Below are 24,892 nucleotides of genomic sequence, written 5' to 3'. Positions count from 1 at the left end.
ATCAAAGGCACAGATTTGCCAGCGGCCATTTCCTGTAGTTCAGTTTTAATGTTAACACATATGTTTAGGAATCTGGATGTGTCTTGCAATAAGCTAAAACTTGCCATTACACAGAGCATAAGTCAGGTTAGACACACATAGGCTTGTTTTTAGACTTGACACATACACCCAAGTATCTGACAGAGATGAGGTCGCCACTAAGAGGAAGCTGAAGTGCTGGTTACGATCACCAGGACCAAGCAGACAGGCAGGGAAGCACATCCCTCCCTTGATACAGTGGACAACCTACAGTCCATTCACCAGTGCCCATCCTTGTTCATGGTAACGTCACCTCAAATAGTTTGATACATATGACTAGCCTCAATTTATCAGTTTTGTAAATATGGGTTTCTCTCTAACATGCTACAATAGGGTTAAAGTATTTGGCAAAAATATTTATGTCATTGTCTTTAGGACCACAGCTGAAGAATGAAAGCAAGATGGGCTATTATAAGTGCTTCAAAGAGACCAACAGAAGAGATGATACAGAAGTATGCAATTCTTCCTTGTCTCATCTACCTCAAGAGCACACAAGTGAAGGACCACAGCCACCTGGAAAACGAAGAATGGGGTTGGGCCAGAATCATCTGCCAGATTAGGGAAACAATTAAGAGGTCCAGAGAGGAAATCTAGACTTGCTTTGAAAAAATTCCATGCTGTGTTTTCCAAGCACAAGATTTTATGGTCTGAATTTCCTTCTGTGGCTGCCCTAGTACTGACATGGCAGGACTGCTCACGATAACTTCCTCCAAGCTGTGAATTTCCATAAGGGCGTGTGCAAGTCGGGCAGTAAGGAAGCTTGGAGGCTGGGGGAAGCAGGAGGCGGTGAGTAATTCAAGTATGCTATGTAACTGGTCTAGATTATCAGGGTTAGGAAGAACAAAAAAGCACCTCATCTAAAGTCAAGTTTCTGCACATTTTCACAATGAAAGTTGATTTCCACTACTGCATTAAAGTGTAAAGCACAGCTGGACTTGACTTTTCTTTTTAAATCTGAAATGTAGGCAAGACAAAAACTGGAAACAGGTAGAAAAACAAAATCCAATTATCAAATTTAAAGGAGACAGATATATGTGGCCTATCTGTCTTTGGTGTTGAAGTTCTGCGCTATGGAGGAAAGGAAGGACATTTTCACTTATATTCCCCTTGTTATTTAAGTAGCACCTTTCCTCTTCAAATTATGTGTTAGGTTTCATTTCATTTAGTATCTTTTAAGCAAGACTTTTCAAAAATATGCTAACCTACTTTACTGATAATGTGCTACATATAGCTATGTGTCTAAGTTGTTTGACTTCTCAGTAACATAAAGGTTAAATTCTGTAAATTCTGCATCTCCACTAGTCCTAAGGTCAGGCATTAACAAATTTGTTCATTCCATAATCTTAGATCAGGAGCGTCCAGGGTGGACATCAAGAATAACAGCAGATCTGAAACCACTTTAAAGTTCATCAATACATGATTGGTTTGATAAATTATAGACAACTCCATGAAAATGTATGCAGTTATACAAAGTCTGAAGATCCTTAATGAAAGGACATAGGATAATTTCCAATATATACTGTCAGTCAAAAAAGCAACTATAAAACATTATCTTATATGCTCCAATTAATGCATATAAGTGAAGAAAAAAGAATGTGTATGTGTTGAGTCACTCTGGAACACACAACTCCTGGAAGGAAGACAAGAGACTAGAAACTTTGGTTCATTCTGGAAAGTTGACCGGAAAGGGGCAGATGGGAGAATGTTCACTCGTGCACATGTTAACCAGATTAAGGCACTGCTGATTGTTTGGGACCACTCTTTGGGGAGGACATTTTCAGTAGACTTCTCTGACTGAGAGAGCAGCCTTTCTTGATGGCCATTACTCTACCCCTTCAAATCCAGGAATTTCACAGGCAGCTGCCAATCTTGGATATTACCCAATTGGCTAAGAGGTTATTTTGTCAGGATGTTATAGTGCAACCAAGCAGTTCTTGGCTAAAGCCTTCTGGGGAATGCTGTGTCAGTCACAACTGTGTTTTCAGTATAAAGAGGCAGTAAAGGATTGTACTAAGAAGACAAGAGGAATCCAGTGTGTTTCCACACAAATTACCAAAAAAATCCAAACTGCACCATGACCTCCTGGACACATAGTGTGTTTGTTATGTGGACAATAATGTACATAAAGCTAAAAGCAGAGTTATTATAATTATTAGGTCACACCCTATATATTGTGACTTCGATCTCACTCCCTTCCCCGGTAAACATAATTCATGTATCTCCATAGCAGACAGACATCTGAAGTTAGCACAACTTTCCTCTTTATCACAAAAGAAAACAAAAATATAAAAATAAAAAAGCCTTATTTGGAATGGAAATAGCCTCACTGCATTGTCAGCAATGAGTGGGATACTATTTATTACTAAGATCTAAATTTATCTCCTTGAAGAATGCTGAGAAAGGAAGAAATGCCTTCCTGGGTGGTTAAAGGATGTGTGGGTTCCAAGAGCAGCCTGGAAAACCCTCAGATGGCTGAGAGCTACAGTTCCTCGCCAGTGTTTGTGGCAACTGTGGCATGCACAGCCAGGAACGCACCTTTGCAAGAAGGACATGCTTTCATCTCCAGGAGTAAAAGTAATCATTCAGGTCTACTACCTCTGGCAACTATGGAGATGACCACTACTAAGACAGAATGCTTTTGAACAATCAGTATACTAACAATGTAAAGGTGACTAAATCAACATAGTATCAAAATCCATCTTTATGGCTGTTTTTAAAAATCAAATGTGAACCTGTGAGCTTCCATACTGACATGGATCTGACCACTGGCTCTTTAGGGCCTATTGGTGAACAGAAACCATCAAGATTAGTTATTGAAAAAATTTTTAATAGGAGATAGTACTTTTAAGTTATTTTAACTACTACTCTAATCTCCATTAAAGACGGCACTTTATTTTTAAATGCAGATGTAAAAAATCTGCCAGACTTCCCTTAGGTTAAAGAGAAACTAAAATAATTTCCTTAATTGTCCATGGTGTGAGGACATGGGCAGAAGAGGCAGGTGCATAAAAGAGCCCTAGACTTTTACGAGACTATTCTTTTCTGCCACAGCAAGACACCAAAGACTTCGTGTCTCTTCCCCAAACACCCCAGTGGAGATCTAAGCCTGGAAAGTGCTTGCAGCTAGACAGTCGTTTCTCTCACTCAACAACTATGTGCCAAAGCCACTCACACTCTTCACTCTCCACAGCCGCATAATTCCCGACTTCCTTGAAGCTGATGTTCCCCAGGTGGAGAACTCCCGCCACTATCTGCAGCACCAGGGTTTGCTCTTCCGCGAAGATCCCAATCACATTCATGGCATGCTGGAAGGGAAAAGAGAAATTACTGAGACAAGTGGCTCTTCAGCTTTCTAAGCACATAATGAAGAAGCCAAAGTGAAGGTGGGGCCATGCGGTATGTGGCTTAGCTTGTGGCGTAGCTGGAAGCTCCGCATGGTGACATCACCGACCAATGACACACTTCTCACATCACAGTCCCCCTAGCAGGGTAGCTCATCCTCAAACACAGTAGGAGTCATCCTGGAATGAGGGTCAGAGAGATCCTAGGGGAAAGAGATTTCCCAGAGGAGCTACTAGGAGCAACATCTGTCCTAGAGTCTGTCCTTGTTCCTTAATGTGTTCTTGTCCTCATCCCCCTTCGCCCCCAGGGAGCTGGTACCCCCCTTTCTGGGTCCTCAGAGATTTTCCCCTTCGTGGGAGGGAGGCAGGTGGCAAGGAGGGTACTTAGTGCAGATCACATTTGCCAAAGGATCCTGATTTAAAGTCACCAAGCTATCTAATACAAACATCCTTTTAAAAGTCTTGTTTAAAAGGCAGCCGAGATGCCTGAGTCTTTGTCAACCACGTCCTAAGAGAACTGCAATGCTACAGGAGCTTCCTTAGCTGTACTTTTTCCTGCCAGCTCCTTTGAGGTCCTGTGATCTCGTGATGTCCTCTTTTGTCTCGAAATCCAGGACACAGTCCCTTCTAGGATCAAGGGTCATTTTTCTTCAAACTGTATTTCCAATGCCAAATGCCCATTCAGGGTTTTCCACTGGGGTCTGGATCTGGGCTTAGAGATGTATCTGGCTGGCAGCTGGAAGGGCAGTAGTGATGTAGTTCTTGGGGAGTAAATAGGTCACCAGCCTACCCTGGGAAGCTCTAGATTGTCTATTAAGTTGATCCCCCCAGAATGTGACGCCTAAAGAAACTATCTGCCTTCACACCTTGTTCCATAACTTACATACAATGTGGAGAGATTGGCGAGTGGCTCACCTCTCACCTGCATAATGCAGGGGGGGGGGGTAGGGAGGGAGAGAGAGAGAGAAAAGACTGAAGGTGTTTTGAGAGAGAGAGAGAGAGAGAGAGAGAGAGAGAGAAAAGACAAGTTGTTTTGAAACTTCTAAACCATCAGGGGAGACTTCCAGTGCTCTTTGCTTTGCCTTCCTAAGGAAATAGTTCAACAGTTATGCAATTTGCAAACAGATCTGGTAAATGTATTACCCACAGTTGTTTTTACCAGTTAACAGGTGCTACTACAGGGGGTAATGATGAATTCACCTTCAACACCTCAAATCAGGAAGCGGGCACTTGGCTCTCTTAGCTTTGCTGGCCTTCCTCACCCCCCAACCACCCCCATGCTCCAGCTCCCTACAGCAGGCAAAACCCCACCCCATTGGCACCCCGCCCCGTTGGCAGCTCTGGTCTAGGCCCTGCACCAGCACTTACCAGTGTTTCCTGAAACTCCCGTCTGTCATCGATGTCATCTACCTTGTAGGACCCAGAGAGGCTAAGGTAGTAATAATAGTCCATGCTGGTGATTCCAAGGCTGTGCTTCTGTTCTGCAGAGGCGCCCTCAATGAGCTGGGTAGAGCAAGAGAACGCAGGATGTCGGCCATAAACAGACCCTTAGGGGTTATCACCACCCCATTTCCCCCCAATGCTTTCTAAATGGTCAGTGGTCCTTGTCCCCAAAATACAAAGGGGCTTCAGGATGTCTGCTCTACTTGTAAGTAGTCAAATCATCCCTGCAAATTCTGGTTCTGGATGATGAGAAGACCTGTAAGGACTGAGACTCTCCTTAGACCCATAAAGGGCACTTCGACAGGATAGGTCCCTGGGAAGAGTGGAACACCAAGCTGTGATTAACTAGTTCCTGGTCAACTTACAGCTGCTTAAAGTCTGCCTGGCTTGCTTCGCACTCAAAGCAGGAGGGCCATGCTCTGGTATTCGGAAACCTTCCGACCATGGAGCGTTTTGATCTGTCACTGATATTGACCTGAGTTCTAAGCAAGGCCCTCTTAAGGGACTCCTTCCAATGGAGCACTGGAAAACGTTAATCACTTTTGGTGGATGGGGGGGCCGGATGGATCTGTAGAGTTTTTTTGGTATAAATACTCCTACCATGGCTGATTTTGGATTAGAGCAAGAAAAGTCACGGAAGGGTGACACACAGTCCATGCAAACCAGCTCTTGCTCAACACAGGCTCTAGCCCAGCAGGATTTAAGAAAACAGTGCCTGCTCCTAGTTCTATTTCTCCATCTTGGTCAAGTTCCTCGAAACATATAGGCTCCACAGCCCTCCAACAGGAAACTCATTTCCATTACAGAGAGTCTAGGTCATCCCACAACATCAACTTCCCTTGTTTTCCTTCCTTTTTCTTGTCTCAAGTCATTCTGTATCACCCTTTACCTATTTTCCCTTTTGTTGTTGTTACTGGGTGTGTGTGCAGTCTGAGGAAGAACTTTTCTCCCCTCTTTCCTAAGCCTTCTCCCCACCTAGCTCAAGTGACGTGTCCTCACTCCATCCCTTCCATTGTCAAGCCCTGCTTTCTCTAACTTTTCTATTTATAAACATACTCTTTATTGCTTTCTTTAGAAGCTTTGCCTTGACTTTGCAAACTTTTTCAAGCAAACTTCCTCATCACAACTTAGCCATTTCCATTTGCATTCTGGCTGCTTCCCCTCACCATGCTGAGAAGAGGACTCTTCTGGCTATACTGCCCAGTGGCGAAGTCCAGTGGCTCTGTGTTGGCCCCCAGACCCCAGCTCCATCCCTTCCTCCGAGTCTAGAGGAGTCCAGCCATTCACCCCCACTTGCCACTTCCCCACAGGATACTGGACTTCCTCCTCCAAGGACTTCACTGGTTCTTCAATGCCTCTGCATATTCCAGACAGTCCCCAGCTCCCAAGTCTGGAGAGGCACTATCTTTCTCTCCATTCTCACTTTTAAAGGAGTCTAATCTTGTGTGACACATAAAATTACCCATCATAATCTACTTTGATTAATACAGTAGAAGTCATTACTGAAGTCACATATGCTTTTGGTGCTTTCTGAATTCTTCCAACCAATAAGTACTAGTGAGAAGAATCGTTTGCCATGACTCTACATGTTGCAAAGAATATGTGAGCTATAATACAATTTGAATTCTTCAAAATCCAGTGATCATTAAACCATAACAAAACAGAAATAAAGTCTTCTTTCAAAGGAAATCTAACATGGATTCCACATATAGGAAATACATGTAAGTAAACCCAAACATAAAAGAACTGTTTGTGGCATCACATTTTTTTAAGTACTTAACAACAGTTGAATCTGACTGCTACTGAAGCCTGAAACAGAATTTAAAAGTGCCCGGCACACTGCTCTATCCCCAAACACTATAGAGATCCCGAGTAAGTGAGACCTTACAATCTGTCATTAAAGATTTGAAGTCTATAAAAAAAAAGAAAAAAAGATTTGAAGTCTATTTGGATCCTTTCAACCAACAGTTTACTTCAGGAGACTGCAGGAGACTTCTGCTTTTCTAAACTGGTTAAGGCCTGGCTCCCCCCACCTACACCGTCTTGGTCAGGCACCCTGACTTAACCATGTTACCCTGCACCTCCTCACCATCTCTTCCTGTTCTCTTAGTACCTCATCTACCATCTCAGCCAACCTTCATATGAAATCCTATTTGGCAAAAAATCAAGATGGCTACTTTTGTTTTGAAGTTATATCACATTGCTTGGATATTTATCTTTTGGAAAGTTTTTGTTTTCTCACCACAACCAGCACTCATTCTCTTTGTGGGAAGGGACATTCTCATAATTCTTTTGCATACTGAGATGCTCATAGTAATGAATACTCCTTGATTTGCAAGATTAGATTGTCTAGACCTGCAAACTGAGAGAAAACACATTTTTTCTTGCGGGGAAGAAATAAGGAAGTAAGAAAGAAAAAATATATAAATGCAAACCTGGTAAAATATGTGAAAACTCCGCTCTCCAGGATTCCTCATGACCACCCGAGATTTTTCTAGAAGGAAATTGGAGATCTTTCCACCATCTGGTTCCCCACCTGGACTGAACTGGATTTCGAAGTATTTTCCCTACAAGAAAGTTAGGAATTTCCTTCAGTGGTTGGTGGATAAACACATGATGTTCCAAATAGGCTCTGGATATAATATATAATTCAAGGAAATTCATTAATGAAAAATACATTCTGACTTATTCCCAGTCCTGGCCTGGACTTCCTCATTCTTTCCTATCAGACAATAAGCCGGGCTTTTGTCCAATCAAACAATTCTGAAACAAGACAGAGAATCTACCACACTAGCCCAACTAAATAAGGATATGCTATATTCCTTGTGCATTTCCCATCGGTATTTGCCCGCTAAACCAGAAGATGTGAAGAATGAAACAGAAAATCAGCTGGCCTGGCCCCCTGACCTACCAAGAGCGAAAACTCTTATCAGACTTTCAGAGGAAGTAATTCTTCCCTGACAGATTTATTTTTAATGGCTTTTGGCAAAAGCAGTCCCTTTACCCTGTGAAACATCTAAAATGCTTGCATAAAATTAAAACCAAAAAACTTCCTGATTATAAAGTTCATTTCACCTAGCTGTGGAAGTAGGGTTTTTGCTACTGCTATTGTCAACATTCCTTTTTAAACTACAGCTGATAGGAACAAAGGAAAATGAAACCCTGGGCTTTAGCTGATGACTGTGTTCAGATTGTGAGGTAAATAACTTTTTTTTTTTCTGACCGAAATCTAGTTTTGCTACAACTCTCAGAAATTTTAAGTGTCCTCAGGGTATAAGAGGGTAAACTTAAATGGAGGAGCAGGGGAGAATGCAGAGGTGGGAATGTGAGCTGTCAGGAGGGGTATGGCCTGGGTTCAAACCAGAGGGTAGGCCCAGTCCAACAGAAATCACAGGGATTTTAAAAAATTCAAACCTGGCCCTCCCTGGTGGCACAGTGGGTTAAAGCACAGCACTAAGAAGCTTAAGCCACTTCCACATGAGTTCGATCCCTACCTGCCCTGGAAGAGATCCACATGGCACGGCAGACCTCTCCTGACCTGCCCGCCACTCCCCTCAGTGGTGTACTTCGTAGACCTGCCGGTTCTGCTCCCTTCTCTGTCCCTGGTGAATCCTCTTACCCTCCGCATCTCTGGCCTGTACCCCAGTTCTATATGAATAAATAAATAAATCTTTAAAAAAAATTCAAACCTGACAAAATCTACCCTTATCAAGACTGAGTCTTGCAGGGCCTCAAGTCTAGGACCAGACCCATAAAACTCACAAGAAACCAAAAAAGGCAGTGCTGTGTTTTACACACTACCTGTGTGCCTACTAGATGCTGTGTTACCAAGTAACTTGCAGATTCCAGGTGTCAGAAAGGCTACAAAAGACCACCCTCTAACTGTACTTAATTGGATGACTCCTACCCTCTGCCCACCCTCAAACACTCAGAAACACAGATTCAGAGAAGAACCACAAACCAGCAATCCTGAATTATAGTGGTTCCTAAAAATATATTGGGAAACAACTCTGGCCAATACTGCATCACCTTTTCCTTTCTGAATGTTCTGGAGAGACAAGTTCTGTGTCTACCCAAGTCTTCCCTCAACTCAAATTCCCATTAGTTTGGGGGTGGGGGTAAAACCAACAGGACATCAAACCCAGGGAGGGCAGGGGGAGGAAGGGGCAGGCTCTCCAGTCCTTCCAGCAACGCTTCTCATCTTGGCTGCTTGTGAAGAAAGGGTGGCCAATCACCCAGACAAGTGAAGCAGGGCTGGCACCCAGCTCTGAGAGGATTTTAAAGGCATGAGTGCTATTTATTCTGTAGCCCAGGTTAAGTCACTGCTGTACTGGAAAAGCTATATTTACACACTCTTCAAAATCAGTAAATAAATGTTAAAACTCCCAGTAAGACAGAAACAAGTTTACTTTCATTACAGTGGTCTTGGGGGGAAATGAGGAGTTTTACACAGATACAAAGTTTTACAAAAATAAAATGCTGCATTTTCATGGTTAAATGGAAAGAAATTTTGAGTCTTGGTAATGTTTTGTTTCTTAAGCTAGGTACTATCGTAAGTTGCCAAGTATATTATTATTCACTAAATGGACTTTGCGTGGCATCTAAAATAGTTCATAATATTTGTTAAAGCTTACAAAGAGTCAAATGTAGAAACATGACTTTTTATGATTCATAATACATGTCCATCTTTTAAATGAAATTATCCATAATTTCACTCTGATATTTTCAACTTCTATCAAATAATCACTATTATGGTATAACAGTATGTTATAGTATATTATGATTTTGATGTGCAGACATCGTAACTATACTTGATATAATGTGCCTTTGAAAATAAAATTGGGACCATCTTGTAAAAGGTAGTATCTCTACCTTTGAAAAAAAAAGTAACAACTTATTATGGATTTCTTTTTTTAAGTCATTATTCACTGGAAACTTAGATATTTTATCCTAAGTGACATGTTGAGTTAAAGAGAATGAACATTTTAAATATTAATTAAAATTGCCAAATTACTCTCCTGAGGGATGTATTAGTCTCTAGCCAGTAGTATCTTTTCTCTGGTATCAATTTCTTTGATTGCCCATCTGAGAGAGAGGATGATAGATGGTTTTAATATATGTTTCTCTTATTTTAGTGAGAATATCTTTAGATGCCTCATCAGTTACTGTCTATGTGTATGTGTGTGAATCACCCAGTTCTACTCTTCATCTTTTCTTCAGGATTGTATAAATTCTGTGATCAGAAAAGTAATAAATACCTGGTGTTTTGCTTTAATCTTTTAAAACATTGACTGATGTAAATATCATTTCCCCCCCTGCTCTCTGAGGAGAATGGTGGCTAGCTAGAGAGTTAAATTCAATCAAGTTCATTTTTACAAGGCAGATTTAGATGGACAAATAAAGAACAAATAAAGAACAAGTGGAAAATTCACCTCTTCTTTCCTGTCTCATTATCTAGAAATTTCTTTAAGATAACAGAGCCCAGACAGTGAGCAAAGAAAATGAAGGATGAACAAATGAGTAAATAGCTGGAATAATACTCAATAGCAAGGAAGTCAAGATCAATTTAACCGTTATAACTCACCAGGGAACTTGACAATGATGAGAACTTTGTAAGAATTCTTTTAGAAATAGAAGCTTCCAATATAAAAGGGCATAAGAGAAATTGTTTTTCTGCAAACTTCCCACTTAATTATTTTAAAATAATTCAGAATCAGTCTCACAGATGGGTCTGTGAATATGATACTGCCAATCTATGGTTGAGGTAAGATGCAAGATATACCTAAATCAAAGCTAACAGAAAATCACTTATTTCCTTGTAAATGTGGATTTTTGTTAAGAGGAGTATGTTCATATTCATCACTGTCAGTTATCTAGTGTATCCCCTCAAGAGATGCTCAGACAGAAAATATGTCTAAATGGACATTCATGACAATGCATTTATTCGGCTGAGATTTTTATTGCCTTGTGAAGTGGGCCAGTTAGAAGGCAACCTGTCAGGCTAACTCCAGTCACTTTTAGATGTTGTTTATCTGAATACACATAAAAAACTATACAAATCTATGTGTGGAGTTAGGGGTTGAGGGGAGGAACCCAGTTGGCTCTGGCTGGCAGAGAAGAGGAAGGTTCTTTCCAACTTGACGGTTCAACTGCCCCCTTCAAGTGTCCACAGACCAAGTTGTAGGAAGCACAAGCAAGAGAGAAAGACCTTTGATCAGTCTACCTCATTTCCTTGTCCAGAAAAGAGGGTCTTTTCTCCAAAGCACAAAGCAAACTCCTTGAGGACCAAAACCGACAATTTTACCAATTTTTATTTTCCTTTGTGAGGCCACTCAAATTTAGAGTTTTCAAAAATATCTTATTTATATAGGTGAGGCTCAAAAATAACCTAAGCGTCAAACTGAAGCCTGACTTCATGCTGGTATAGAGAAGGAAGAAAGGACTGAAAAGATAGCCTCCCAGCAGACGTGAAAAGCACCCATTTCCTGGGGCACAGTGAGATGAAGGCAGGAATGATGAATGTCAACATCATCCAGCTGGTGACATTCTCTGGAAGACAGGAGACTTACAAATCTGCTGGAGTTGTTGTTTCGGACAGTTTTGGCATTCCCGAAGGCTTCCAGCAGCGGGTTGGACTGCAGGATGATGTCCTTGACGTGCTGTCACAGCAAAGAGAACAGAAATCAGGAAGGTGCAGATGCCTGCCGCACACTGCAAAGCCAGACTTTCCCTCAGGACCTGCTTTCTAAATGTGCAGTGATAGACCGAAATTCATGTGTATCTGGTGTGTCTGGAGGATAATTTGAGAGGTTGTGTCTTCCAACTTCCTTGACTTAGTGTAGTTTCCTGGAGCCAGGGTGCCATTGCAAAAAACTACAAATATCCCAGAGTGGATGCTAGAGCTTTGCTCTGCACCCCCAGGTGTGCTAGGAAGCAGAGCAGGAAGGACAGTGAAGCACTATCACTACAGCTTCTCTCCCCACCTATCCCACCCCCACCACGACCTTCTTCACTTAAGAGTTACCTGAGGGGCATTAAAACATTCTTCTTGTCCAGCAAGGCTGTGGACACAAGGCCTGTGGCTCCCAAGCTTAAATGTGTATGAAACAACTTGTTAAAATATAGGTGCAGATTCAGTAGGTCTGAGAGGAGGCCTGAGAGGTTGCACTTCTAACCACTTCCTAGTGCTGCTGGTTTCACTGGGACAGAAAAGGCTGCTCAGCCCTGCAGCCCTGGGCCCTTCAGGTGTCCAGCAGGACTTCTGACCTGCCAACTTGGGTACAAAGGATTGGTCAAAAATGAGGTGAAAGTCTAAATTCCACTGCCCTGACATCACACCATACAAGCTGGAGGGAACAACACCTGCACTGTGCCAAGGTCTAAACTCCACCCATGACATCCTGAATGAGGGAGCTACTGGGAAAGGGCAGCACAGAGCTGTCATTTGGGGAGCCATTAATAAGGAGTGAGGCACGTGAGCTCACTCTTTTTCATTACAGCTCTGTGCAAGGAGGCTGCCCTGTATCCTGGGCCAGGTGGTGGCCTTTGTCCTTCCCCCACCCCCAAGTCCCTTAGGTTGGGGGCGGGGTGCTCTAACCTCATAGCAAGAGACTCCTGTTCCTCAAACCATTGATCAGTACTGGACCTTCTTCTCCCTCTTCTCACTACCTATTGCTCAAAATAACTTGTATGCTCTTTTGCTGCACAGAAGGCCTTTTTGTTTGCAGCAACAGGTGGCCAATCAGGACCAGTAGAGAGGTATTGAAATGGTGACTTTTTTTGACCTCTTGTCTGGTATTGGTTTCATCAGCAAGGAGGCACATATTGGGTAGCAAAGGTTGACAATGCATTATGTGGACCAATTCCTGGCTTCCTGGAGGGGAAGAAGTTGGTTTTCAAACACCTCTGTGTTAAGACTGCAAGTGTGCAAAATACTCTCTGGTCAGGACAATTCAACAGATAGAGTTGATGTTGGAGAGGTCTTTCCACAAGTGAGTCATTCTTTGTACTTCTAATTATTCATATTCTGTGGTCAAACATGTTCCAGAAATAACAAGGCTTTGGCTTATGCTCTTTAGCTACTGATTAATATTAAGCCAAGTGTGCTGTATTATTGCCCTCAAAAGAAAACAGGAAAAGAAAAATCAACATTAAAGGTCTGCAGTCTGGCTACCAGGTTGTCTTTAACAAATAGGACGAGACTAGAGCACTAACTACTCACTGACTATGAAACAGCCAAAGCATTCCTTTGGCACCCTTCTGAACACTCAAAAGAGGATGAGAACTGGAATTCCATCAACTGGGGACATGTCATCAGCCATGGCATCAAAGGCAAACTCTAGCTGGGCTTTCCATGGGGACACAATGCTTAGAAATATACTTCTAAGCGTCCTATGGTCCCTTCAAAATTCTAAGGTCTACATAGCCTTTCCTTTCTTTGTAAAATTAATTCTGACTTTGTGGGTCTTCATTCACGCTTTCCCTTTTATTTGTTGGCAATGCAAATAAAACCTACAGTTCCTCAGAGGGCCAGAACGAAACAAGGTTCTTCCCTTCTTTAATTATTCTCGTTGAAACGGAGACTCTTAATGCATGCATATGTCTAGCCACTATCAGGATGCCCCAAAGGACTTTGTGGCATGTAGTAAGCATGAAGGGGGCAAAGAAAAAGAGCAAATAAAGGGGAGGGAGCAGTCCACACACAAAGCAGCATCCTGGGTTTCCATCTCCATGTTGCTCTCCTAGGGATAGGATGTGATCATGGGAATGGGGAAAATCAAATGGATGAGCACCAACTTCGGCTGTTGAGCATTTCTGTCCCCATGGAGGTATGTGTAAGGGCAGAACACACAGATTCCAAAGATTAGGTACCCAAAAGCATGTGAAATGCCTCATCAGTTTTTTAATGTATGTTGCATATGCTGAAAAGGTATTATTTTAGATATGTTGAATGAAACAAGGTATCTTGAGATGAATTTCATATGCTTCTTTTTCTTTATTTTAGATGTGGCTACTTAAATCTTAATATGTATGTAGTAACCTGTACCCTCCTTGTTTTTTTAAAGATTTATTTACTTATGGGGTATAGGCCAGAGGTGCAGGGAGTAAGAGGATTCACCAGAGACAGAGCGGGAAGCAGAACAGGCAGATCATCGAAGTACACTGCTGAGGGGAGCAGTGTCAGGAGAGGTCTGCCCTGCCATGTGGGTCACCAACCTGGCTGGGGATCGAGCCCTTGCTGCAGTGGCTGAAGATAGCTTGATAGTGCTGTGCTTTAATCAGTTGCGCCACCAGAGAGGGCCCTGCATCCTCTTTTACCGGACAGTGCTGCTCTACATTTTCCTTTCACTCATCAGAAGAGGCCATTTAAGATCCTCTTACTCTGGGAAAGAAATTCTGGTTTTGCCTGAATTTGCTTTCTGATTACCCAGAAGTGATGGAGCACTATTTAACTGGCAGACAAAACCACCATAAAGACTATTTTATAATGTGCCATCTTGAAGTTTACACCTTTCTGTGGTAATAGCATCACTTATTAAATGATTTTGAGTAAAAAAAAAATCTTTAGTGTGAAATCCACCTCAGAGCATGAGTTCCCAATAAAAAAACATCTCTGCAGTCCATGCCAGAAGTGCACCCCATGAGTTTGGGCAGCCCCCTGAACATGTCCCTGCCTGAGCTATCATTAGCCATAACACTCTGGCAAGAGTAGGGACAGAACATGGGAGTCAGCACCATACATCACAGTGGGCTAAACCCAACCATACATCACAGTGGGCTAAACCCAACCCCATCTTCCTCATACACTCTGGCATGTGTTTCTTCTCTGCCCTGGATTCTCCCCCTTCTCACCCTACCCACCTTCTTGTTCTCTGGGTCTTTTCCCTTTCCTGTTTGCTTTCTCAACTTTTGCTCTTTTTCTCTCTTTCTCCTTTTTCTCTTTACTGAATTTTTTTGGGTAAATTTCTAGAATTGAAAACTCATTTACGTAGTTCAAAACAGTTCTAGGAAATGTGTGGTTAGGGAACGAGCTTGCTGAGCAGCGGCATGGACTATGTTGCCTGTGGATGGCTGGGTAATGACACAAATCCAGATGGTACAACCCAATACACACCTGGTCTCTACCTGTATACCTGGCTCAGTCTACAGACACCATGGTGTACACAGCCCGTCTCTAAGCTGCGTGTGACATACCCTACCTGTGACCTCTGAATGTCCCTCCCTGAAGAAATCACTATTAATTTCTTATATATCTTGCTACAAATATGCTACATGTATCCAAACAAATGCAAATATATGTTCTCTTTCTAATGCCTCAGATGGCAGCATGTTATACAAAATGTGGTAAACCTTCTTTTGTTTTTGTTTTTTTTGTGTGTGTCTGATGAATGGTGTATCTTGTATTTATGCCTTATCAATACATGAAGTTTCATCTGTACATGAATTCATGGTCTAATATTCTATTACATTAGGAACCACAAATTTCACATTTAAATTGTTTTCAGTCTGTTACAAAAAAAAAAGCCACAAACAGCTCTGTGCACGAGTCATTTAGTATACATTATAACACATGTAAAGAATTTTCTTAAGCAAAATTGCTGAGTTATGGTGTAGGTTAAATTTGATCTATATGTTGCTGAAATGACCTCTATAAAAGTACATTGGTTCATATTCCATATGAAAAGACCACATCTTTGTATTCTTATTTAGAGTTGTTCAAAACAAGATGAAATGTTTGCCAATGAAAATTAAAAGTTTTTCAGTGTCATTTTAATGAGTACTTTATCATGAGAACGAGCACATTTTAACATCTTATGAGTCCTTCATATTTCTTTTTTAAGTTGTCTCTCATACCCTTTTATTTTCCTTTTTGATTCTGAATCTTTTCATTGATTATAAGAGCTCATTATATGTTAGACATCACCATCTCATATCAGATGAGTTTTTTGTGATTTTAAGTTTTTCAACTATAGTATAGGATCAGTGTCTTTTTGTGGAAGAAATCTTTTTAACAGAATATGGAGCCTCTTACATTCACATAACCTGCGGTCTCAAAAATGGGCCAACACCAACAACTCACCTGAACTTTGGGGCCTCCTCCAGACACCCTGGAGACGTAACCCATGATGTATTTAGCAGCTACTGTCTTCCCTGCGCCACTTTCACCACTGAGGAAAGAAAATAAACACCCATGAAGTAGATCACAACCAATTCCACTGTAGCCTCTCTCCCCCAACAAAAAGTAAAGAAGGAATTTAGAAGGAAAAAAAGATGCAAAGCAGTGGTTGAGAATGGCCAATCACAACAGGATCAGGCCACCTCCTTGGCTGGTCTGAGCAGTAATCACAGGGTGAAAGACCAGATCCTGACAATCATCGTGCACAGCATAGACATTCTACTCATAGGGGTATGACTAGAAATGGCATGGACAGTCAGAGTACTGTACAGAAATGGCAACTGATGTGAAAACTGTGAGTGGGGGTGGGGACGTGGGAAGTGTATGGACTCATGTTAAATGAAACAAATCAGATTCAAGGTAGACATAAAACATGGTTATAAAAGATAAAAGGGGGTAAAAAAAAAAAACAAGAAGACTGGAGCTGCCACAGAATACTAGCCAAAGTTTTGGTAAAGGAAAAGATGCTTGGGAGGCTTCTTTCAGTTTATTGTTTTCCAAACTTTTAGTAACATATCCACAATGTTACTTCTTTAATTTGAAAAAATGAAAGAGTAGGCACTAGGGTTTCAAACCATGTGACTTAAACTGAGGCAACCAACTTTATTTTAGAAGTTCTAAAATTAAATGATGAGGCAATATTAATCACATCCTGAATAACAAAGACTACCTTCCTTTAGGCTGCCTGACTGCAAGGGGGGAGCCTTTTGTTACCAGCAGTCTGCTCTTCAAAGTAGTGGTTTTCCTTCAAAATCCCCTTGAATTGATGACCTCAATTCAAAACATTTTTCAGTCAGTCAGATTTCTCATCTCTCTGTTGGCAGCCTTTGTGTTACCATGACAGAATTCATTAGACGAATGGAATCCATATGACATAAAATGGTGGCATTTAGTATGAAAATTCAGGCTGCTACAAGTGGGTAAGACAATACATTTTTTAAAATATTTATTGATTTATGCATATAAGAGCTGAAGTACAGGTCAGAGGCGTGGGGGAGGAGTGGGAGTGGGGGAGAGGTTTCAACCGAGAGAGTGGAGAGCAAAACACACAGACTGACTGAAATACACTGCTGAGGGAGCAGTGGGTAAGACAGGAGAGGTATACATGCTGTATCATGTGGGTCTGCTCCCTGGCTGGGGATGGAACTCATGCTGCAGTGGCTACCAGTAGCTTCACAGAGCTAAGACTTACCCCCTTTGCCACCAGGGAGGCCCAGTAAGACAGTATTTTTGCTTGCTATTGGCGATTAAGCATTTTGAAGTGTAAATTATCTTTTATGAACACCCAACCAAGTTGACTTATCAATTAATTGCTTACTCGAGAAAAGAAATATTGCTTAGTCTGGTGATACCATAGTCACAGAGGAAACATTTGAAATATTCTGATATTTCCAAATAAAAAAGGAATACAGTAGCCACCATAGCAAGACTCAGAATTTTGTGAAATTTCCTTTAACTAATATAGTAAATGTTTAATGAGAAAGAAAAAGGGAGCCATGCTCTCTAAAGACCTTTACAGTTCTGTACCCACTTGCATAACCCATTCACAGCCTAATACTTAGCTCCTGGCTGTCCGGTCACATGAGTTTGAAAACCAAACTGAAGTTTCATAAGCAAGATGTGATGACAGGTAGAAAACCAGTGAAGTGTCACAAAATTTATCAAGCCTGTATTTCCTTGTAGGCACAGAAGATATAATAATATTTCAGTTGCATGAGAAATTTATCTGTTAAATGGTGTTGCTTTAATCAGATCAAGTATACGCTAGATCTGGGTCAATACACACACTATTTGAAACACAAGTGTTGTCAACAATGAAACTCCATTTTCTGATGCTGAAAACTATGAACACTCAAGGACATTGGAAAGTCCAAGTGTAAAATGGTATAATGACCCAATATAATATTACATAGATATTGGCAATAAATAGAAAACTATGTGGTAACATAAAGACAGTGCAAAAAGGTTAAATGGCAGCACTAGCAGAAGATACTATCTATCATGTGGTAACTACATGAAAAGTAATCAAAGAACAGTAATGGAACAGGTATTTGGATGATTTTTTTTAAATGTGATTTCTCTTAATATTTACGTTTTTGAGACCAGCAATTACTCATATATTTCAGACTTTTAAAAACAGTATTTAAAGAAAATATGGGATCATGCATTACAATGATAATCAACATTGATCAACTTTGGATTATTAGTCAACTTCCTATATCATGAGTAAACATTTCATATTTAGAATTCATTAGAGCAAAGTGTTTGTGAGAGTGGGGAGAGAGACAAGAGAACAACAAATATATTAAGAATTATGCTATAAAAGTATAGTTATTTTCCCAGTGTGTCTTTGGTTAATAGTGTGATCAGGCATGAAGAATTTTGTCTTTTGTTGCAAGCAAAAGAAAAGAATAATAGAAAGTGACTCATCTCATATATTAAAGTCAGTATGCCAGGTTCAATAATAGAACATATATACATTCTTAGTAACTGTGATATTTTTCAGAAGATTTAAAATAATTAATCCTAACTGAACATTGATCGGACTTTTCATTTTTTTGGTTTCATTTAACAGACACTTAAGAAGAAATTTTATTGATCAGAGACTGGTAATTGCTCAGAAGAAGATACAATAATGGAATGTTACATAATTACTTGAAGCTTACAGTAGATAGAACCATAATTATACTGACCCTTTCAAATGGGAAAATACTGTTTCTTCCTCTGGTCTAAAAGAATGTGAAGGTATCAGACAGATTATATATAGCAAGTCTAAAATTATTTACCTTGTCTCTCCTTGCAGCTAAAACAATTTGCTTCACTTATGTTTATAGGCATCCTTCTCTAATTTAATCATCATTGGACTTCTGAAGTGAATAAACAATACCCTAGAAGTTGTGTCTTACATTGAAAAATGCCTCCCTTTCCATACATCCAACAGCCTATTAGAATCCTCAGTGTATTTTAAAATATGTCTGGATCCCTTTTCTGACCTACTGAATCCCAGTGCAAAAATAAGGTGACACTATTAACCAAAGACACACTGGGGGAATAACTATACTTTCATGTCATAATTCTAATATTTGTATTGTTCTCTCTCTCCCTCTCTCATCTCTTAAGCATACAAACACCTTAACCCCTGGGGGTAAAGGGATTAAGTCTCAATGATCCCCTGCCAGGGAGCTGACCCACAGGGCACAGCAGATCTCTTCTGACCCACTCTCTGCTCCCCGCAGCAGTATATATCAGTAGACCTGCCTGTTTTGTTCCCCACTCTGTCTGTGGTAAATCCTCTCACCCTCCATACCTGTGGCCTACACCCCAATTTTTGTATACATAAATCTTAAAAAAAAAAAAAGTCTAAGAATAAAATTTTAAACAAACTCCCCAGTTCTTATATAGCTAATCATGAAACAATCAAATTTAAAACAAAGTTTTATACTTTATAGGATATATCAATTCAAATAGGGAATTATGTAGTGTTTATGTACATTCATTACAGAAATGGAAAGAATGCTCTGGGGGAAAAATTATTTACAATATTTAAATAAAATTTTTTCTTAGACTAAAGGTTATTCCTGTTAAAAGTTAATAATTTTTTCAATGTACTTCAACTTCTAAGATATGTGGAAATGTTTCAGCCATATGTTGGAGGGAACTGTGCTGTATTGTAAGTAAGGTCAACTAGTGCTGGAAGGTTCAACAGCCTTCTCTCTCTCTCACGGCTCCCTTTTATGTGCCAGCATTTCTCTACTGGATATTACCATAGTAGCTGTTGTTCCCACATCAAATGTTACTTATCCAACCTTTTATCTGCATTTTAGAAAGGAGAAAAATTATACGTGCATTTCTTTACCCAACACATAGTGTCTAAGCTGAAGTTGGGGCTAGAATTTGGCATGGATCCTGCTGTGGAGGAGTTTACTGTCCCTTGCACAGTGTGAGAGGATTCACCACAGAGGTGGGAACAAAATAGGCAGGTCTACTGACATACACGGCTGAGGGGAGTAGTGGGCAGGTCAGGAAAGGGCTACTGCAGTGTGGGTCAGACCCCTGGTGGGGGATCCAACTCCAGCCTTAGCATGGAGACTTAATCCCTGCACCACCAGGGGTTAAGGTGTTTGTGTGTGTTTAAGGGTGGACAACAACAAATATATTAGAATTATGACATGAAAGTATAGTTATTCCCCCAATGTGCCTTTGGTTAATAGTGTCACCTTATTCTTGCGCCCGTCCCCCAATGAAGTAATAACACTGGGACATATGGACAGCCCCAGGAACACCAGGGGGTACATTTCCCTGATCACAGTGGGATCAGCAGAAGCAGGCCCATGAAACCTGAGCCACAGCTGGGCGTAAAACCCTACTGAATAGGACTTCAGGGGGGAGGTAGGACACTAGAGGGCCTGCAGGGGACAGTGTCCTTGGAGAAGCACCAGGGTTCTGGTCAGCAATATTCAGCATCACCTTTTATATAACCTCCAGCCTGCAGTCCCTTCTATCATTTATTTAGGAAAATTTTCTTAAATCATAAATTTACTTAATAAAATATACTTAATGACACTCTACTTAGTAGATATTAAAAGTGGAACTCCAGGGCCCTCCCTGATGGCTCAAGGGGTTAGGAAGCAGCACTGCAAGCTAGCATAGCTGCTTCAGTGCGAGTTCGATTCCCAGTCCCGGAGGAGATCCACATGGCGTGGCAGACCTCTCCTGACCTGCCTACTGCTCCTCTCATCAGTGTACTTCATCGATCTGCCTGTTCTGCTCCCCACTCTGTCTCTGGTGAATCCTCTCACCACCCCTGCACCTCTGGCTTGTACCCCAGTTCTGTGTGCATAAATAATATATCTTTAAAAAAAAAAAAAAAGTGGAACTCTAGAAAAGGAGAAAAAGGATATTTACCAGCAAAATTTCAGGAACATTAATGTGTGATAAATAAACAGCCCATATGTAGAATACATATATAATGATTCCATTTATGTCAAATTCAAAAGCAGCAAAAACTAAGTAAGACATAAATTAGGGAAGCAAAGAGGTGGGGTAATCTCAAAGAAAAAGGAGGGAGAAGAGACTTCAGGACAGTGAATCTTGGGAAGGGAAGGAACAAGAAGGGGGTTGGCAGCAAGGTAGTTGGTGGGTGGTCTTTGGATCATTACTTTAAACTTCTAAGTATTTTAGAAAAACATTTTTAAAGTAGTCAGTTGTTACTATGAACAACTGTCAAAGTTACTAAATTCTACTCCCAAAAGCCTTGAGGGCATAGCCTGTTCTCCATAACAAAGAAGTTAGCAAATGATAGAGAGGTTTTAAAACATACTAGCACTAAACAGATTTCCTCTTTGATAGAAGCAGAAATTAGACATGGGACCATCTTCTGTGTGGACTTTAATATTAGGGAAACCCAGCAACATGCCACTAGCCCTTACCCACTGGGGCACTCAGGCCACCACTGGGGAGCTCATATGCACCATGGAGCGTGGGTTGGTAGGAGGGAGCCAGGTTAGAAGTGTGAGAGGAGTGTCTAGGTGAAGGAGATGAAAGCCTCCATAAGGACATTCCTGGCAGCAATAAGTGAAAAAGGAGGTGAACTTAAGCTCTAATAGGAGTCAAAATGGCAGAACTCAGTCATGACAATGGAGATCAAGGGTGACCTCTAGACCTCTAAATCTGGGCCTCAGTAGATAACAGATATGTTTTCACCAAGATAATAGTTTATGTAATCCTTGGGGGCAGGGCTGGGAGATCATGGGGTGACAGGTCCCCAGAGCCTAAGGACACAGGGCAGGGAAGGGCATTTAAGAGGCCACACACAAGGTAGAAGCCTTTGGGCCTGGTGAGCAAGGACTCAGCACTGAGGGGAGGAAGTGAACTGAACAACTCCCTGGTGCCTGTGAGACTGATTAGAATACGAGTATAAATAAGTAGATTGAGGCCCACCCTGTTGGCCCAGGAGTTTAGAGCTCAGCACTGGCAGCAGCCTCTTCAGTGTGAATTCAATCCCATGCCAGAGGTGACCATCTGTCTGTTCTGCTCCCTACTCTATCTCTGGAGAATCCTCTCACCGCCACTGTACCTCTGGCTTATATCCCAGTTCTATATGCATAAATAAAAATATTTTTAAAAAAATAAGTAAATTGAGAAACATACAAAAATTGAAAGTAATGTGGAAAATACTGTCAGAGAATATATTAATGAACTTTTAAAAATCTTTGAGGCAGTAGGTGGAATAAAAGGTGTCAGTCTATAAACTGTTGGAATTTAAGATATCAGACTACATAACCATAGAAATAGGTACAGAATTAGTTATAAATAAATGCAAGCACCTGTTTGCCCTCATCCAGCATGGTTTTATACACATACATGTATTTCTAGCATTTTCCACAGAGAAGGCTAAAAGCAATGACACACCAGTATCAATTACAAAGCACCAGGTCTTTGCCTCAAAATGTCATTCTCCGGATAAAGCAACTATGACTCCCTGGTGTAGTAACCAATTAATTCTTGGACTGGAATGGGGTAAATAAAAACCCAGCATAGAACAAGCAGCTATATCAAAAAGGAAAGATATATACAGTGAGTGGTGGGCACATGTCACACATACCAGAGCCAGTTTTAAAGCATCTCCACTGGCCAAATAAAGACAACATTGGATTTGATCCACTGAATAAATAGGAAGCTTTAAGTCCACAGTCACCAAAAATAAATCAGTCAATAGGCAGGGGACAAAGGAAAACTCTACAGCGGAGTGCCAATTAATAAGTGAAGGGGCTGTGGGAAGAGATTGTCACCACTTGGCAACCATCACACACATGATTTGGGCAGGAGACAGAGGATGCTACAGTTGGTGGATGGAGTCTGGATAAGGAACAGGAAATTTTCATACTCAGACTGTTTCATAAAATGTTAGCACATCATAAAAGAAAATGTGGTGAACTGAATCAAAAGAAACCTCGTAGACAACTAAGCACTAGATCAGGAGATCTAGTGCTACTTCTCTAACTTCCTGCTCAGAATGAGTGACCCGAATCTGTTCATGAGTGGCCACAAGATCATCAGACTTTTAGTTACTCCCAAGTCTTTACTGATCCACATCCCCTTTTAAGTGAGGCTTATGCCCCAAGCATGGATTATCTCACACGCAGTCAAAACCAACAAATAATAGCTTGCATCACTGTGATCACAGGACAAGATGCGATTAAGAATAAAAACCTCATCAAAGAAGGTTCTGGAGGACGTTCTCCAAAGACTTAATTCATGCACTCCTTCCTGTAGTCCCATTGTATCAGGAGAAAAAAATCATCTAAGATAAAGTGTCTTTTGTTGCATGGCAGGAGGTTTCCAGGAATGAAAAAAAAGAGCTGACCTACCACCAGACCTTGCAATGATCCTGAAAAATAAATCCTCAACTACATGCAATGGTTAAATGCAAAGATTATAAAATCAGACACAATTGCCAAAAAAGTAAATGATAAAATTCATTCTTCAACATAATGAAGTGTGAACAAGACCAAGAATTGCTATTTCTTCCTGATCAATTAGTGTTTCCAAATAGACAAAATTTTGAATCTATTATCAGCCAAGAAAATGGTGCCACGATTATGCTCACCTTGGCCCAGCCTGAGTTTACTCTGAAGACCAAATTTGAACCTCACTTCAGCCAATTAATAGCTCTCAAATTCCTTTTAATGTAATAACAGATATCACTCCTTAACAGTTTACAACTGCTGTTCACATAAACTTCCTCATTCAGCTCTACCTCACATTCCTCGAAATTATCAGTTCCCATTTAGCAGATGAAGTGACTGGGGCTTGCAAAGGTTACATACTTCAGAGACAATAAGAATCTGTCCTGTTCCTCAACCCCAGGGGTCATTCCAATGCCCCACATGATTGTTGGTGCTCTGGGGTTTTTAACAAGATAAACTGATACCTGCTGGCTCAAAGCAGCAGAGACAAATGGAAAGTTGATAGTGGAACCTTGGTGCCTGATTTTGCCCTATTTTATATGCAAGATGTATAATATCCATCACCAGCTGGCTGAAGGCTCACTTTCTTGACCTGCAAAATGGAAGAAGTTGTAATACCTAGTTGTCAAATTGTAAATGAAACAAATAGAAAATACAAAGACACAATGCAAGTACTCAAATGGGTGTCTATTGTGACTACAGAGAAATGTATTAGTTATCTAATGAGTCAGCCCTCATGAATAACAGACTAACGGTGAAGACCATCACACAGGCCAAAAGGTAAGATGTGCAGCCAGCTTGGGGGGGGGGGTGGTGCAAGGGAAGAAGGGAAGGGCAGATTTAAGTCTTTGTTCTTGAAACCCACAATTAGAGGCAAGTCCTCAGACACACAACGGCCATGGGAGTGAACGGCCAGAGGGACAGGGAGCCTCAGGCCAGAGGGACAGGGAGCCTCAAAGGTCAGTGCTGCTGGGATAAACAAGAAACTGGGTAGACCAAGAGACGGGAGGGCCTTGAAAAGAGTTCCAATGTTAATAAAAAAGGTTCCTGAAATACATCAAAGACAGGAAGACAGCTTGAGAATCGGTGAGTTCCTTGATGGTGTTGGGGCAGGGAGTAAAGATGAGACACAAGTAAAGATGCTCTGATGTTTTCAATCTTTTCATCTTTAGTCTTTACTACGGATTCCAAACGCAAAATGTCTTGTGAAACAGTAGAAGGTCAGAAATCTTAGATCCAATATTGACAACTATCTCCTTTTCCTCTACAGAAATTGTCATACTCAAATCCTATTGACATGCCTGCAAAATACTTCTCCTGTCTTTAATTGTTCTTTAGAAAATATTTATTCAGCAGATATTCGGGATATAATCTATGGAGCCATT

At 41.0% G+C, this 24,892-nt stretch overlaps 1 protein-coding gene across 1 annotated transcript in view; it reads right to left on the bottom strand.

Annotated features, from left to right (window-relative positions):
* The window catches only part of MYO1E (myosin IE), a 193,963-nt gene that overhangs the window by 69,187 nt on the left and 99,884 nt on the right, over positions 1-24,892 (bottom strand). The window contains exons 5-9 of the mRNA XM_004687732.2: positions 15,943-16,030; positions 11,432-11,521; positions 7,298-7,429; positions 4,788-4,922; positions 3,251-3,383 (exon numbers count right to left, since the gene is read on the bottom strand). Coding sequence (XP_004687789.1) covers positions 3,251-3,383; positions 4,788-4,922; positions 7,298-7,429; positions 11,432-11,521; positions 15,943-16,030 — 578 coding nt within the window. The remainder of the gene's footprint in view (positions 1-3,250; positions 3,384-4,787; positions 4,923-7,297; positions 7,430-11,431; positions 11,522-15,942; positions 16,031-24,892) is intronic.

This window comes from Condylura cristata, unplaced genomic scaffold, assembly GCF_000260355.1.
Source record: "Condylura cristata isolate star-nosed mole 26May11 unplaced genomic scaffold, ConCri1.0 scaffold00023, whole genome shotgun sequence".
NCBI lineage: Eukaryota > Metazoa > Chordata > Mammalia > Eulipotyphla > Talpidae > Condylura > Condylura cristata.
This window is presented reverse-complemented; position numbering and strand designations above follow the sequence as displayed.